General features: G+C 37.3%; 7 protein-coding genes across 7 annotated transcripts; 2 read left to right on the top strand and 5 right to left on the bottom strand. All coding sequences in view use genetic code 12, as the record gives it.

Moving 5' to 3' along the window:
- Positions 1–272: 272 nt before the first annotated feature.
- Positions 273–2168, bottom strand: ERO1 (ER oxidoreductin; the record flags this gene model as incomplete). The annotated part of the gene is made up of 1 exon (XM_067692832.1): positions 273–2168. One exon carries the CDS (start codon positions 2166–2168, stop codon positions 273–275), a length of 1896 nt encoding a protein of 631 aa, XP_067547414.1.
- Positions 2169–3014: 846 nt separating this feature from the next.
- Positions 3015–4733, bottom strand: DBP3 (RNA-dependent ATPase; the record flags this gene model as incomplete). Its single annotated transcript, XM_067692831.1, has 1 exon — positions 3015–4733. One exon carries the CDS (start codon positions 4731–4733, stop codon positions 3015–3017), a length of 1719 nt encoding a protein of 572 aa, XP_067547413.1.
- A 1050-nt stretch (positions 4734–5783) lies between these two features.
- On the bottom strand, positions 5784–7493 carry SFU1 (Sfu1p; the record flags this gene model as incomplete). Its single annotated transcript, XM_067692830.1, has 1 exon — positions 5784–7493. The coding sequence occupies one exon, from the start codon at positions 7491–7493 to the stop codon at positions 5784–5786; it is 1710 nt and encodes a 569-aa protein (XP_067547412.1).
- A 2355-nt stretch (positions 7494–9848) lies between these two features.
- On the top strand, positions 9849–13106 carry SWE1 (tyrosine protein kinase; the record flags this gene model as incomplete). The annotated part of the gene is made up of 1 exon (XM_067692829.1): positions 9849–13106. One exon carries the CDS (start codon positions 9849–9851, stop codon positions 13104–13106), a length of 3258 nt encoding a protein of 1085 aa, XP_067547411.1.
- Positions 13107–13187: 81 nt separating this feature from the next.
- Positions 13188–14060, bottom strand: CSI2 (Csi2p; the record flags this gene model as incomplete). Its single annotated transcript, XM_067692828.1, has 1 exon — positions 13188–14060. One exon carries the CDS (start codon positions 14058–14060, stop codon positions 13188–13190), a length of 873 nt encoding a protein of 290 aa, XP_067547410.1.
- A 603-nt stretch (positions 14061–14663) lies between these two features.
- On the bottom strand, positions 14664–14870 carry ATP19 (F1F0 ATP synthase subunit k; the record flags this gene model as incomplete). Its single annotated transcript, XM_067692827.1, has 1 exon — positions 14664–14870. The coding sequence occupies one exon, from the start codon at positions 14868–14870 to the stop codon at positions 14664–14666; it is 207 nt and encodes a 68-aa protein (XP_067547409.1).
- Positions 14871–15371: 501 nt separating this feature from the next.
- I9W82_003820 (uncharacterized protein) lies at positions 15372–16580 on the top strand (the record flags this gene model as incomplete). Its single annotated transcript, XM_067692826.1, has 1 exon — positions 15372–16580. One exon carries the CDS (start codon positions 15372–15374, stop codon positions 16578–16580), a length of 1209 nt encoding a protein of 402 aa, XP_067547408.1.
- Between the last annotated feature and the right edge of the window lie 23 nt (positions 16581–16603).

Raw genomic sequence — 16603 nt, 5'->3', positions numbered from 1 at the left:
AGAGATACACAAAAAAAAAGAACATAAAATACACGTCACGTAGAAGCAGAGTATATACATATATATACGACGTAGGATATACCTTCTCTTAACGTCACTATCCTCATCATACTTGCTCTCCACAATTCAACTACACACTGAGAGCCTGTTTTTTATCAAAAATAACTTGTAATTATTATTATATACCTTATTAAAACAAAATGTAAATGAAGAATTCTTCAATTCAACGTCTCGATTATGCAACAAAAAACACCTATCTATCTCTTCCTCTCTCAATTCTCATCCATGATTAAATTCAAATACTCGCGTTCTTGATCAACCTCACCATTACCATTCTCAACATTCAAAGGACTCTTGTACTCCTCATAATGTCCTCCAATTGGTCTTCCAATCAAATTATTCCACCAACCATTCAAAACTCCCATCGATATTTTGCCCACTGTCGTGGGGAAATGTTTATAACTTCCCAAAACAAACTTTAATGCTTCCCAAACTTCGACAATTGCCAATTTCAACTCTTGGTTGAATGTACGGTTCTTGGTTGGGATTTGATATGATTCGAAAATGGATTCCTTGTGTTCTGGAGAAGCTTGCGATGATGATCTAGATTCGTGGTCCTGGTTTCTTCTTTCCTTGTTTGGTAATGGCTGCGAAGGTTGTGCTTGTTGTTCTGGTTGTTTTGGAAGCTGATTGACAAATGGGAAATGAAATCCTTGTCCTAATGAGCTTCCTCCTGCATTATTGTTGTTAAATTGTCCTGGTTGTGCTTTACCCTCTGCAACATCTTGTAAATGCTGAATATACATTTGTTTAAAATTGTTTATAATGGTAATTGATTTAGATAATCGATCAAATGTATTGAGTAAGGCAACAATTTCAATTCTTCTAAATTTTAAATTGTTTCCATTAGATACAGTTGCATCAGTGTTGTCATGATCTTCAAATAAAATCTTTAATGCAGTTCCGTATCCAATTGTTTGTATTTTCCCCCACATTCTACATCTATCACAACCAACACAATCCATAATTGCTGAAATGTTTTTAAATCTCGATCTAAATTCATTCTTCAAGTTTGGGTCTTTTGAAGGATCAAATAATGTTGATGTGTTGAATAAAGTGTTTGATCCTAATGCAGGGATAATATCCTGTAACAACAATTCATCATAAATTTCTGTATTTTCAAAAAGATCATTGTTTTCCAATAAATGTTGTTTTTGAGCAGGAGTAATATCATCATAACCCAGTTGAATAAATTGTCTCAATGGTAAAATTTGTTGCAATTTGACTAAAGATTGAGCAACCAATGCATAATTAAAGTAGATATTAGCTAACCGATCATTAAATAATCCAACTCTTTGCATAAACACTTGTAAATTGGGGAAAAATTCACCAGTTGCTGAGTCCAAATACTCATTAGACAAATGCACGGCAATTGAAGCATGCATTCCACTAACCAATCTATAAAATAAATTCTTTTCAACACATTGTTCTTTAGGTTGATTTGGTTTCATAGACATTGGATTAGTATTGGGGAAACAATTTTCCAGATAAATGGCTTTCCAAACGTCAAAACTTTGATTACCTCCATATCCAGTGAAACGTTCTGGGTTTTGTAATAAATTGACATAAACACAATTGTGTTCATGTTCATCATCGAAATAAGAATAATCTAAATCTTCACATTGTTCAATAGGTTCAGTTTCTATTGTATTGTCGATTGAGTCTGTACTTGCAGCCCCATTTTCTGCTCCTGATTCATTAGCCAATTTGATTTTACCCAATTTCGAAGGTTTTAAATTATCATTAGTCACTTGAGTCCAATTGAAATCTTCAATTACTTCAACAGCACAATTTTCAGTGGCACAGAAATGTTGAGCATTCCAAAACTTGCATTGTTTATCTAAATCAACTTTGAAGTAGCGGAAGTAAGGGGTTTTAACTAATTCAGTAACCAGGGGTCTAATTTGTTGGTTCAACTGATCAAGGTAGGCAAATGTAGTATTACATGAAGATGTAATGATTTGAGAACAAAATTCAGGGGAATCAAATGCATGAAATTGAGCTTTTGGGAGTACATGTGGGTTGTTGTTCTGTGAAGATGCTGCAGTGGCCAATATGATTGTTGTTATGAAACTAATTAGTAGGATAATCGATTGAGGTAGATGCATGATAAACTGAAGGAAAAGGACTGCTTGCAGTGTATTGAAAAAGGAGTGTAGTGAGTGTGGTGTAGCTTAGCTTAGTTTGTGTTTATTGGAGTGTCTGATGACTTGGACTGTAGTTCTGGTGAATCTCTATGGGTCTAAAGTATGTTAGTTATTTTGGTTGTAGAAAATTATATTTAATTAATTTTTTTTTCAGTTTTTGATTTTTGTTCGTTTTGATGGAAATTTCTTTTTTGTTCTTTTTGTTCTGTTGTCTGGTTTCTATTCTATGCTCTTTCTTCTATGAAAATATTCTATTTAGGGTATTTGGATTAAGATACTATTGATGGCTTATATATATGAAAAGAAGATATAAGTATTTTATAGATAAACCTCAGTTTACTAAATAAAATTTTGGACACGTAATTAACTTACATTAGTAATTATTACTTTACTTTACTGTATTGTTAAACGGTTAAGTGTGTTGTCTTTTGACAGCTGATTATTATTATATATATATTTCCTGTATATAAGAACAATCTCTCTCTGCTGGTGGCGAAAAAATAAAAATTTCTTTTTTTTTTCGCATTCCTGTCGGAGTCGGCTTTTTGGTTTTATTCCCCTTCTACTTCGGCCGATATAACTTAGAATTACCTAATGACAAAATCAGAAAGCACACATTGAAGAAGTTGCAAAATTCAACTAAATTTCCAAAAGAATACCAAGGAGACTAATCAAAACATTGCTCTAAACGAGGAGCAGCTGCAAAAAAACCGGATCGACTTGCAATTGATTAAACAACACCGCTACAATCTTCTCTAAACTCTACTGAATTGTATTTATTTTGCATCGATATAATACACACACTCCCTAATCAAACTTAATCTTCTTTGCCGTCTTGGTCATATCAACATCCTTATAAAACGCACCATATACCGAATGAGTCTTCTTTTTAGTATGACCACCAAACTTCAACAATTGTTCAGGAACCGGTTGATTAGCACCTCTCAAGATATTACACAAGGCACCACTAAGATGTTTCTCATCTTCAGTAAACAATGTATGTGCAATACCTGTTTGTCCTGCTCTTCCTGTTCTTCCAATACGATGAACATAATCTTCAATAGTTAAAGGGAATGTCAAGTTGATGACGTACTTGACGTTGGGGATATCCAAACCTCTAGCTGCGACATCTGTTGCTAATAACAAGTTGCATTCACCCAGTTTGAATGAATTGAGAGCTTGTGTACGTTGTTGTTGAGATAAATCACCATGAATTGCAGCAACTTTAAACCTATTACGATGCAACAAGGATTCAATTCTTGATGCTTCTTTCTTGTACAATGCAAATACCAAAATCTTATTCTCTTCTCCATCTTTAGCATTACGTTGATACTTGTTCAACAATGATATGAGTTTCAGTTCCTTTTGAAACTTATCATCCAATACTTCAACAATTTGTGTAATTCGTTTATTAGCACTCAATTCATCACGATCTCCAATTGTCAACTTAATTGGGCTATGCATGAAATTATTAGCCAATTCCCTAACTTCCTTAGGCCAAGTAGCAGTAAACATCAACGTTTGTCTATCTTCACCATTGGTTGAACCAATAATATGTTTGATATCTTCTTCAAACCCTTTTTCCAACATACGATCAGCTTCATCCAAAACTAAATAATTAATCAGACTTAAATCAACAGCTCCATCATTGATCAAATCTACCAATCTACCTGGAGTAGCAACAATTACATTGGCACCCAGTCTAATTTTCCTCACTTGATCATCTTTAGAAACACCTCCATAGATGGCAACACATGAAATAGGGGTATTGGCAGTCAATTCTTGTAAATTGTCATAAATCTGTAACGCCAATTCCCTCGTTGGTGAAATACACAACACTGAAAGATCCTTTGTTGATCCTCTAGTTATAATATTATTGATTGCTGGAACTCCAAATGCAAATGTCTTTCCTGATCCAGTTTCAGCTACACCAATTACATCTTTCCCATCAAGCAAGAATGGCCAAGAGATGGATTGGATTGGGGTGGGTTTGGCGAATTTCGTCAATTTAGATGCAATTGTCTCGTCTAATTTGATTTGATCAAATGAAAGAATGGGTCTATAGTTGAGATGTTGTGGGTCTTCAATTGTTACTTCGTTTGTGGATAAGAATTCGTCAATGGCTGATTGAGGAGTGTTTGTCAATTTGGAGGATTGAGTATAACCAGAAGAGGAACTGTTATTAGACACTGGTTTATCTTCTTGGGTGGAAGCTGCAGGCTCCTTTTTTTCCCTCTTCTCTGCCTTCTTTTCCTTCTTTTCCCTCTTTTCTTCCTCCTTTTCCTTCTTTCCCTCCTTGCTCTTCTTATTATTATACTTTTCCTTATTCCTCGTCGCCTTCTTCAACTCATACAACTCCCTCTCTTTCTTCTCTTTCTCTTCCTTCTTGGCCAACTTCTTCTCCTTCTTGGCTAACTTTTTAGCTTGTTTCTTTTCCATCTTTAACCGTTTCCTCTCCAGGATCTCACCATGTTGTTGTTGCGACAGCTCTTCGGAGTCGTGTTTTCTTTTCTTGTCTGAACCCATTTATTGAAAGTGTGTGTTGGTGCTTTCTCTGGTTGTCAAAGCTTTGGTAGAGTATAGTAAAAGTTGCAAAGCTCATCGGGTGAGGTTAATTTTTTTTTTTTTATTTTTCACACAAAATACAATTGTCGCGGAATAAGAATTGACACGACAAATGGATGATGTCAGTGTCGTAATTTTGAAATTTCACGACACCTATCTCTCTCTTGCAAAACAGAAGTACAAATAGGGCTGGATCTCGCATGAAAGAGAAAAAATAAAATAAGAAAAAGATCAACCTTTTTTCCATATAGATAGATAACGGTATTGTGCTTTTTTCTACACAATGATTGTCAACTCACGTGGTCTGTACAAAACTACCGCTATGAATGATTTCTCCATAAAAGCCGGCACTTGATTCAAGGAATGGATGAAAGACTTACGGTACTTTTTTTCATTCATTTCTAATCTTGAGTTTTTATTGGCGAGAGAATATGATGGTTAGCATCTTCATGAACTCGATTGTTATGAAGATGTTTTGAACTCGTCGTTCTCGGAGATTCTATCATTCTGTCAAGGGGGTTTATATTCAAAAAGACAATGCATTTGCCTTTTTTTGTGAGGTTTAAGGAAACGATCCGCTTACCCTTCCATTTTATGTATCTTACCAATGTTAAATTTTGTTAAATTGTTGTGTATTCAGCCGAACTGGCAACTTGTAGAATTTCATCGAAATACTCACTCTACTCTAAACCTCTCACTTCGGTTACTGTGTACGGAGCATCTTCAAACTGCTATGATCTATACAAGTATCCACTGTATTGATGATTTCACCTCTCCAGAAGACATACAGATGAGGAAGGTTATCTCCATTTCGACATACATAGGGAAGAGTGTAATTGCCAATTTGTTGTGTGTTGCAACAACCTAGTGGTCGATCTCTTACGTTTAGGAAGAGACAAAGGAAGACAACTACACTCTTAGCTGGACCCTCTACTTGATTCTTCAATTAATATATATTCATATTGCTGATGTTACTTACAATATACCAATGACAAGCCAACTTCAGCGCTCCTATTCATTCAAAAGACCACCAATCGTTAATGCTCTCTTTTGTTGGCCAGTCCTTCCTCTTTCACTGTCTACTGGCGATGGAGTCTTGTTCGTAGCAGCTTCATTTCCACCACCTTCACTGTCATTGTGGGCGCTAGTGTTGGTAGCAGGTGGAGTACTGCTCTCTTTCTTATACGTGGCTGTGAAATCAATGGCCATGGGTGTTGGTGTTCTCTTGGATGAGCCACAGCCAGAACAACATCCGCCAGCAGTAGCAGCAGTTCTCGGTTGATTTATCGGTGGTAGCGTTGGTGGTACTTGCTCCTGCTGCTGTTGATAGACAAATGGTTGTAGTGGTGGCGCAGGAGAAACCAGATGCTGATGTGGCATTTGCACTGGCACTCGCACTGGACTTGGTTGCAAACGCATCTGCTGTACTTGGTGTGGAAGTTGTGACTGATGTAATTGGGGTAACGGCATTGGTGGCGGTGGACCCGGAAGTGGACCCGGTCCATTGGGTAACCGCCCATTACCACTATATCTAGGATACAATGAATGCGGCATCATCATTTGAACACCTGCTGAGCCCACGGGTGGGGTAAGCTGCTGCTGCTGTTGTTGTTGCTGTGCATGTGTATGTGGTGGTGGAGTTGAGCCTTGACTTGTTTGTCCCAATTGAGATGCTCTTTGGAAGGGAATCGAGTAGGTGAATGGTGGAATCCTGTTATATGATGGAGAAAGTGGTCTATTTCCGAGTGATGGCAATGAAGGTGATGGTGTAGAGACTCCTGGTTGTAGAGCAGCAACTGCTTGATTTGAAGATGTGTGTTGCTGCTGCTGTTGAGAAGTTGCGGCGAGCACAGGAGATACCGTTTTTGAAGACGCTGTTGTTCCTGGTGACGACCCTTTGCCATCTTTCGACTCATCTTTGGACTTATGATCAGACACATTCCTCTTTCTCCTTTTAATTGTTGATCGTTTCATCTTTATTGGTCGATGTGATCCATGTAATCTATAAAATAACCCACAGGCATTACAGATGGTATTTCCAGCATCATCTCTTCTCCATAATGGGGTTATCGTGGTATCGCAATTAAAACACGCAATAGCCAATGAATTCTCATCTGTGTTTCCTTTTTGGCCATTTACATTATTGGTGTTGTCTGTTTTAGTCAGTGAATTAGTTGTTGCATTAGTTTGATCTTTTTCCCCATTTGCGGAAATATCGGGCTTAACTTCCCCCTCTGCTGCCTCCTTATCTATTTTCTCATTCTTTGGCGATGTTTTCTCCAACGATAACTGCTTCTTGGCAACTATTCGATTATTGAAAGCAGGACAACCACGACAGGCTGCGGATCCTCCAGTACCATTACATCGTCCATCCCCTTTACATGAGCCCAACTCTTCTTTGGAAACTGTAATTGTATTTGGTGGTCGTTTGAGATTTACGGGACGATGGGTGTGGTTTGATCGAAGGTAAAGTCCACATGCGTTACATATTAGTGTTCCATCAGGTGCTCGTCGCCAAAGTGGTGTTTTTGTTGTTCCACAATTAGAACATTGTTGTCCATCCTCAGGGGTCGGTAGGTTATGATGATTAGATGAAGAAGGTGGTGATGGTAGTGATGATTTTGTCGCTTCTGTGGTGGAAGTGGTGGTAAACTTGGTTTCTGACGTAGGTATCGGCAGTTTGGTGGGTTGTGTTGTAATAGATTTTTCTTGTATAGACATTGTTGTTAAAAGCGTTGTGTTATATTGAAATCATGAATAGGAAAGCAGTTGATGGGTATAGATAAATGCTTTACGTTTCCAGTAAGCTTGAAGATGTCTTTTGGGTCTGATTCGTGGTTCAACAGTTGTTGGCAATGTATAATTTCAATGAACTTTTTTATGACGAAACTAGTTGTGTTATAAAGTATTTGAAAATAGTAGTAACGTAGTAACACCAACTCTTTTAGATCCTATTCTCTTTGATAAATCACTCAGATCAAGTTAATACAACCCAGAAGTTTATTTCTCTTCGATAATTTTCTCTTTCCTATTAAACTTTTTTAAACCTCAATAAAAGTCTAATAATAATACCTCTCAACTGAAAAGAAAGAAAAAAAAAAAAAAAAAAGAAAGTTGTGTGACAGATTTTCTTAATTCAAAACTGACTAATGCAAAAAGGGGATTATCGGGGTATGAAACAGTGGTGTTGACGAGTTTGGTGGTGGTGTTCAGTGTGAAAAAGCCCTGCTTTAAAGTAGCTGGTACGAGTAATGAGTGGTGTGATAAGCGACCGTTTTCTGAAAAAAAAAAAAAAAAAAAAAAAAAATTTAATAATTAAATAAAACACACGGTAAATTCAAAACTTTCAATCCTATGATGGCGTTGGACCTTTTCAGTACTCAATAGTTGTAAGATAAGTGAGTAGATGAGTTATGGATGAAAAGTGTAGGTGTAGATGTTGAAACGTGGCGTAATGGTTAGTGTGTGTTTTGTAATAAAGAGGGAAAAAAAAATTCTATGAGGTCTCTCTTTCTCTTTCTCTAAATGCGGATATTTGTTTCTATATATACAACTACATATGTACTGATTCTGTGATTACAAATGCGTAAGTAGATATATTTACAAACTTCACACATTTACGTCTCTACCTTAAGACTAATTCCTAGAGAGAAGCCTGCAATTTACAGCCATTATCTTCTATGAGAGTATAAACGGTGTAGCAACAGACCTCAATTCATTACAACTTACTCTTTCCCTAAATCTGTTCTACTAATTGAGGATTTTCCCAAATTGAGTAGCACTTACGACCGCGAAAATAAATTTCTTTTTTTTTTTTTTTTTTTCTCGCTTGATCAAATAGATATCTTCTTTCAATCCAACCAATCAAATTACACCAATTAATAATATCACCAAAGATATAAAATAAACATACAACATACTAAACATTTTTTATGCAGATATTACCCTATTAGGAAGTCTACAATAATTGTTTTAGTTGCACGTGCTACTCTAACTTATCTTTTCCATCTAAACCTCATAAAACAAATTCATTAATCTATTATTGAGAACTACTAGACCCACCTCAGTTCACAGAGCCGACTCCCTTACTTCCTTAAGTGTATGGTGTTTCAAAATTAGGACTTTTTTTTCACTTTTTCCTTTCAAGTTGCAACTTTTCGCCCTTTAGCCGTGAGTTTTTGCTCACATTTTGATGCAAAACAGAACAAATTCTTACGTAATGTACATTAAATTAAAATACAATGATATGCTTTTCACATACGTCCCCTTAACTCTACTCTTCCAATTTAATCCCCTACACACTTCTCTAACCTACCTCACTCCCAAAGAACTCTCTAGACTGCTTTGTAAAGGGGGATCTCTTCACGTGATAAAAGCGTGTCATTTTGTGTAATGTAATTGTCGAAAAAGACGCGTCTTGTTGATGCAAACTCCAGCCCCTTTTAATTAATCAACAGCTCATAGAATCACTAATTTTTTTTTTGTTGGAGAATGATGTATAAGTTAGCCCATACTTGTGACACTATGGCGCACTATGCATTCTCTTGTACTATAGATTGGTGGCCATTTCTTTCGTAAAAATAAAGTATTCATTGTTACAGAGAACTAAACAATCACTTGACCTATTATCTTTCGTTACTAGTAGAGGTGTAATAACGATACATCGGCTACCCCATTACTACACAGTCATCCTTACAGCTCCATCGAGTTCAATTGAGTATCTTTACTTCCATAGATCTATTCAAGTGATAAGTGCCTGACTATAAAAAGCGTAAACAAACCAACAACAACAACAACAAGCAAAGAAAAAAAAAAAAAATTAAAAAAAAAAATTAAAATTAAAAACTATAAACAAACAAACAAACAAACAACAGCAAATACAACAGAAGACCAAATCAGAGGGAGCAAATCAGTCAATCCACATTTACTTCTACTTATTACAGACATACAGACACAGAGATATACAGACACAGAGATATACAGACACACACACATAGACTAACAGAAGTGGATATTTATTGGAGACAATAATCAAAAGAAACACACTTCTAGAAACACGGCCCTCTCAATTGCATCATGAAGAGCAACCAACATCTGCTGCAAAACACACAGAGTGGTACAAATGATCATGTTGCTGATAGTGGTGACATTACCAATCCTCCTGCTAGCTTCAATGATACTGACCTAACACCCACGGCCAGTATTACGCCACATAGAAGCCGACCACGGCCTGGTACCAACACACAACGAATTCATAAACACATGTCATCCATGTCTCAGTCTCACCAGACACCGCATCCACATCATCAACACCAATTGGATTATTTTACAAACCATCACTTTTCAAGATCCTTTAATAGCTTGATATTGGATGATACCACCAACGACAAGTTGTCTCTAAAAAAGACAATAAACAAGTCTCCACCGTTCAATGTCAAAACAGATTACGTGAATGACAGCATAGATACATTTCTTGATCAAGACGATATAGCCAACGACACTGATATTGACGAAGGGGACGATGAAGAGGAGGAGGAGGAGGGGGAGGAGAAAGACTTTAGCAGTGATGTCGAAGACTTTAGTAGTGATGTCGAAGACAGAGCAGTGGGTCAGAACAACCAAGCCAATCTTAAGATAACGCCAGACAAGACTTCCAGTAATCGCCGACAGCTAAGTTCATTTGCAACCCTGAGTCAACACTTTACTAGGCCATACACGGGATGCGATTCTTCCAACTCAACAATACGAAACACACAAAGTTCTATTAAACGGTCTTCTAAATACATCAACTTGTCGATTGACTCAAGCCTACGAACTCTAGATGGGGACCACATGCCAGACGAGATTGATAAAATTAGCTTAAATGAAATTGATGTCAAAGTTCACGACTATTCATCACCTCCATTGTCTTCATCAAGGCGACATGACCATCTGCTACTACCATCTACAGGAAATCTGTACAAGCGGCCACATAAGTTGATCAGTCAATCACCATCTCCTTCATCTTCAAAGGTAAAATCGATCTTATCATCTTCACCACAATCAAATTTGCATTCACCATCCCAACTTGGAATAAAACATTTTAAAAGCTACAAGATTAATGAAAATGTTGTATCCCCAATTCGAAATCGAAGTGCTGCTGAAAGTCCACTTTCTAAACTTTATTCATTTGGACAAGCTAATAAGCTTCGAAAGACTAATACCCCTATGGTACATTCATCAGTGGAGAATCTACATCATGGACTATCTCATAGTGACTTTGATCATGATGTGTTTGATAGTCCGTCCAAAAATAGAAAACTGTCCAATTCATGCCAGCAATCGTCAATAATTATGTATCAAGGGAGTCCGAAATCAACCACAAAAAGGAATGTTTCTAATTCCACCAGCAGCACTGCCTTTGATAATAAAGAGAATAACGATCTGTTTCGATTTGTCAAACCTTTGCAAACGGCCTTTTCTTCCACTGGGTTATTGAAAAAGAATATGGTTCAACATACGATAGCAAAACCACCCCCGGAAACTCCAATGAAGAGGAATCCATTGACCATGATCAATACCAATAAACCACTTCATATACGATTCGATCAAGATGCTGGTAATTTGTCCCATATAAGCGAGCAAGAAGAACAAGATAGATCAATTGAAGTTGGCCGTGATAATGGTGTTGATGATACGTTAAATTTAAGTGATTTACAAAGGTCACATTTCAAGATTTTGCCTTCTCTGGTGAAATCAAACAAGAATGTTTTGCTAAATGACCAAAACTTGGAAGTGGTTTTAACCTCGGATATAGAGTTGGAGCATGAAGAAGAAGAAGAAGAAGAAGAAGGTGCAAATGTACCGGAAACTCCGACAAAGACACACTTTGGGCATGTAAATCAGCATCCAATCGCGGCACCTGCGGTACCAGCGGCATCAGCATCAGCGGCATCAGCACCAGCGGCACCACCAGTACCAACACCAGCAGCCGTACATCCACCACCATCCAGTAAACACCCACCATCTACCAAAATTGGCAAACTCGATAAACTACAGTACAACTATGGAGGAAAAGGCTACAAATTTAGCACGCCCTCAACACCAATCCATTGGGGATTTGACATGGATAAAGACCCCCTCATGAAAGATGATCCAGTAGAGTTACCGCCCTTGAATGAAAATGATCAACTACAATTGAGTCATCATCAATTTACCAACGCATACCCGGCTAAAACTGATGAGCATTTGATAAACAAGTTTGGTATGAAGAATTTAAAGTATATTGGACATGGTGAATTCAGCATTGCTTTTGAATGTGTTTTCAATGACGAAAAGTTTGCCATCAAGAGAACAAAGAAACCGGTACTTGGCAAATTGGACAGACAAACTATAATGAGAGAAATTGATGCATTAAGGACGCTTTCAAGTATCAAGGACAATGAGGAAGAAAACTTGGTTGAGGAGCAACAAGGGAAAGAAAACTTGGTGTATTTTATTGAAGCTTGGGATTTTGACAATTATTATTATATCATGACTGAGTATTGTGAAGGTGGTACATTGTATGATTTCTTGGAAGATAATAAGCATTACAAGATTGATGAGTTTAGAATATGGAAAATGATTATTGAATTGGCTAATGGATTACGGTTTATTCATCTGAAGAATTATCTTCATCTTGATTTGAAACCAGCCAATATTTTCATCACTTTTGAAGGATCATTAAAGATTGGTGATTTTGGCTTGGCTACAAAATTACCCATTTTGGAAAAAGATTTTGATTTGGAAGGTGATCGGAATTATATTGCTCCTGAGCTAATTGATGACAAGATTTATACCCCATTTGCTGATATTTTCAGTCTCGGTTTGATAATTTTGGAAATCGCTGCTAATATAATCTTGCCCGATAATGGTACACCATGGCGGAAATTACGTAGTGGGGATTTAAGTGATGCTGGTCAATTATCAAGTGATAACATTTCCATGTTTTTACAACATAAACCCGAGACTAGCAGTTCATCAAATACAAATTTCAGTTCTTCGGCTCATTCATTATCATTGAATTCACATTTCAAATCTAGATCAACTATTGAACACCGCCCTAATGAGGATGATACAGTTGAAGGAGTTTACGATTTGATTCCGTCTTGGGCTCCGCCTTTTATGGTTGGTGGATCCAATGCTTTGGATGTGTTGGTGAATAAGATGTTGAAACCTAGTCCATTTGAGCGGCCTAGTGCTAGCTCTATTTTGGAGATGGATGAATGTGTATTGATTGAGAATAGAAGAAAGTGTGGTGCTACAATTTTCGAAGGTGAGTTTGGAAGTCCACCCGATGATGAAACGACGCAATAGAGAAAGAGAATATATAGATATAGTTTATGATATTAAGAGAATAAAAGTGTAATGAGTTAATGAACATATCAAACTGTAGATCTATTCCTTAAACAATGCATCATTAGACAATGGGTCCTTTTGCAAAACTTGACTCCTCTTTTTAATCTTTCTTTCCAAAGCAGCTTCAGCTCTAGCTCTAGCCTGTTCAGCTGATTTTTGTTTAACTTGAGCTCTAACGAAATTAGGCGACACATATTCTTTATTCTCATAAATCTTTGGTCCACCAAATGATCCTTCCAATATAGTAATCAAGGTCAAAACCAATCTAGGTCCAATTTCAACCAAATTCAACGAATCAACATCAACTTCATCACCATCTTCATTCTCCTTAGTTTCCAAAGTTTCATTAATTTGATAATTCCTTATCCAGATCTTACCATCAACTATAGCAAACGTCATGACGTGATCGATGAATGGTTTCAGTTTCCTGGCATTTGGTGGCACACCAAATGTTTGAACAAACATTTCCTTCAATAATTTAAAATGATCATTGTTTTCAAACAGTTTATCGAAACTTAAAATTGGTCTTGACCCCTTTAAGCAGTTCCCAATGAAGTTCAACTCATCCAAAGTGTGTAAGTTTTGAATATGGAATTTCAAAGTTGGTCCATTTGGCGGCTTGGCAATCCAAAGGTACAAATCTTGATGTTTTCTACATTCGAAAAAGAAAATATTGTTACAGTTGTACAACTCAGCAACTTCATTCAATTGATAAAGGTTCTTTTTGGTGTCGAATTTAGGTTCTTTTCTGGCATGTGGTAATAATGATAACAAGTCACTTATGAGATGACGATGTCTGTAGGTGATGCCTCGTGAGGATATCACTAGTAAACGTTGTCTGTTGATGTGCTTGGTTTTGTCCAGAGAGTCTTTTGAAGACTTGGATTGTAATGCTTTGTAAATGGATGACATAGTGGGAGCTATGGAGGGTTTAGTAAAGAAGGTGTTTGTGAGATGGGTTTTCCATTTTGAAAGTTTTTTGTTTCTCTTTCGATGAGGTTGAAAAGTTACACAAAGAAAAGGTCAGAAGTTGGAGGTGCCTGGAGTGTGGAAGGACACTACGAAAGGGCTTCAGAGGCTGGGAGAAGACACAGTTACAGGTAGTAGCACAGCGTTGCCGGACTATCTTGCCTCTGAAACGTTAAGAAGTTGAGAGAGTAAAAGAAGAACATGTGACATCTTGATAGAAGAAAAGAATCTTCCCGTCTCACTAAGACGCAAGTGGATCCTTCTAGTCTTCATCATTGAGTATCACCATGCTCAATTTACATCAAGGGGTATCCCAATCGGTAAATAAATTGGCAATTTTATATTCATTCTCATTTCACTTGAGTCTAACTAAACATGAGTCTCTGATTCCATTCAATCCCTTCACTTGCATAGCAAAAAGTAAGCTATATACAAACACGATATGGCCATGTTCTCCTCTTTCTTCATAGACTCCTCCTCACATTTGCATCCAAACTCAAATCATCTCTATTAAACCGCACTTCTCTCTCCATCTCTTCTCCAACCCTAATGTTTCTCTTCAACTTTTTCGTGCTTAGCTAACCATTCCTTAACGAATTTCTCTTCTTCTGGAGATGAGGCATTGATTGAAGGGTGGGTTGGTTTAACAGTCCATGGTTTTGGAATAACCAACAATACTACTGAACCTAAAGTGGCAAGAGCTAATTGATGTGGTTGGACAGTTCTACCGAGAATATGATAAGCAGCACCCATTGTGTGTTTATTGATGTGAATAAGTAAATTTGGTACAAGTGGAAATTTTTGGGATCTTTATGTTGGACTATTTTTTTTTTTTTCAGTAAGAAAAGTTTTTTCTTTATATTTTCACCATATCGACTGACTGTTGGATTGATACATTTGATTGAACAACTTCTCGGCACTTAATGGTATATAGCCATAGATCAACAAAGCTCTAACGCCTAGCCCAACCTAACAGTCTCCACATAACTGTGAAATAGGATTGGTCAACCTGTATATCCGAGGTCGTGCAAAGTTGTACCAACTCTAATCAAACTTTCATTGGTCAATGTATAACAGTCGCTACCACCTCTCTCTGTCTCTCTCCACATAACAAAGTCTTTTAGGCACTCTTTGTGGCTGCAAATTAGTATAGGCAACAATTTTAATCTACTTTTGTAGTTCTACTTTCCCCAAAAACCACCTTTCTTTTTTCCAACATACCAAGAATACATAAGTTATAAAACTATACAAGAAATGGATAATTCAATCACTTTAACAGCATCAAAGATTGATCTTATGACATTGGAAGAACTTAGAGACCCAAATTTAATTAGTCGCTACCCACCACTTTTCCAACGGAGGCAAAACTATGTGGCTGTTGATGGGAACCCACATATCAAGGTTGGTCGATCTCTTACTCAACAACAAAGCAGATCCAAAATATATGAGACATCACACCTGTCTTTGTTCAACTGTCCACAACCACAACCATACTCAGAAGCAGAGGCACCACAACAGCAAGCTGTGCATCATCTTGAAGTACTACCTGATTCATCAACCCAGACTATTGAGAAAAAAACACATCGAAGTTTAACCACCTTTTTCAGAAATCATTCTAAAAAGTCCAAGAAATTGGAACGACAGGAGACACTAAGAAGGTCAATCAGTAAACCATTTCCTCAAATCAAAGATAAGAAAGGAACAGACCAATCAAGTTTGGAACAACAACATGAGGGACATGACATGATTGAGCCCATATATGTCCACGCATTATATCCTTATAAAACCAAACGGTCAATCAAAATCAAAAAGGATCCCTCATTGTCACCGGAAGAGTCAAGAAGTGAACGCACAGAGTCAACAAGAGCCGCAAGACAACGGGCAAGAATAGTCCAAGGTCAAAGTCGTCTCCCAAATTCACCAGGACATCAACTATCAGCTTTAAACAGTCTAGTTGTGCCACCAGTTGGGTCTAGTCAAGTCATTGGCAACCCTGCAAATTACTCGAGCATAATTGTTCATCCCAATATGCGACAAGAGCACCCAGGCAACAATAGACAACAGGCTAATTTTATACGATACGATATGATGAATTTGGATAATAGCAATGCCTTGTCTCCAATTATTGACGAGTCTGATTTCACTTCTGCTCAAAATAACCACCAGCACCACCATAATAGCCAAAATTTGAATGAAGTTTTAATTCCAACTTCGACTTTCTTTGTGCCTGTCACAAGTGATTCTGATGAAAGCTACTATAGCGTTGAAGATGACGTTCAGCATTATGCCACGGTAAATAATCCCACTGATATTCGTGAATATACCCATCCACATCCACATCACCATCACCACAACCAAATTCGACAAGTGTCTTCTCCATTGTACAGATTCAATGATTATCCAACAGCTAGCTATGCTCTGCCTTTTGCATCCCAGCGACATTCACAAATGAGTGGAAGGTGACTGTATAACATGCCTGATCTTGT

This window comes from Candida metapsilosis (genome assembly GCF_017655625.1).
Source record: "Candida metapsilosis strain BP57 chromosome Unknown scaffold5, whole genome shotgun sequence".
Classification (NCBI taxonomy): domain Eukaryota; kingdom Fungi; phylum Ascomycota; class Pichiomycetes; order Serinales; family Debaryomycetaceae; genus Lodderomyces; species Lodderomyces metapsilosis.
The sequence above is the reverse complement of the archived record's forward strand: the minus strand, read 5'-3'. Positions and strand labels throughout refer to the sequence as shown.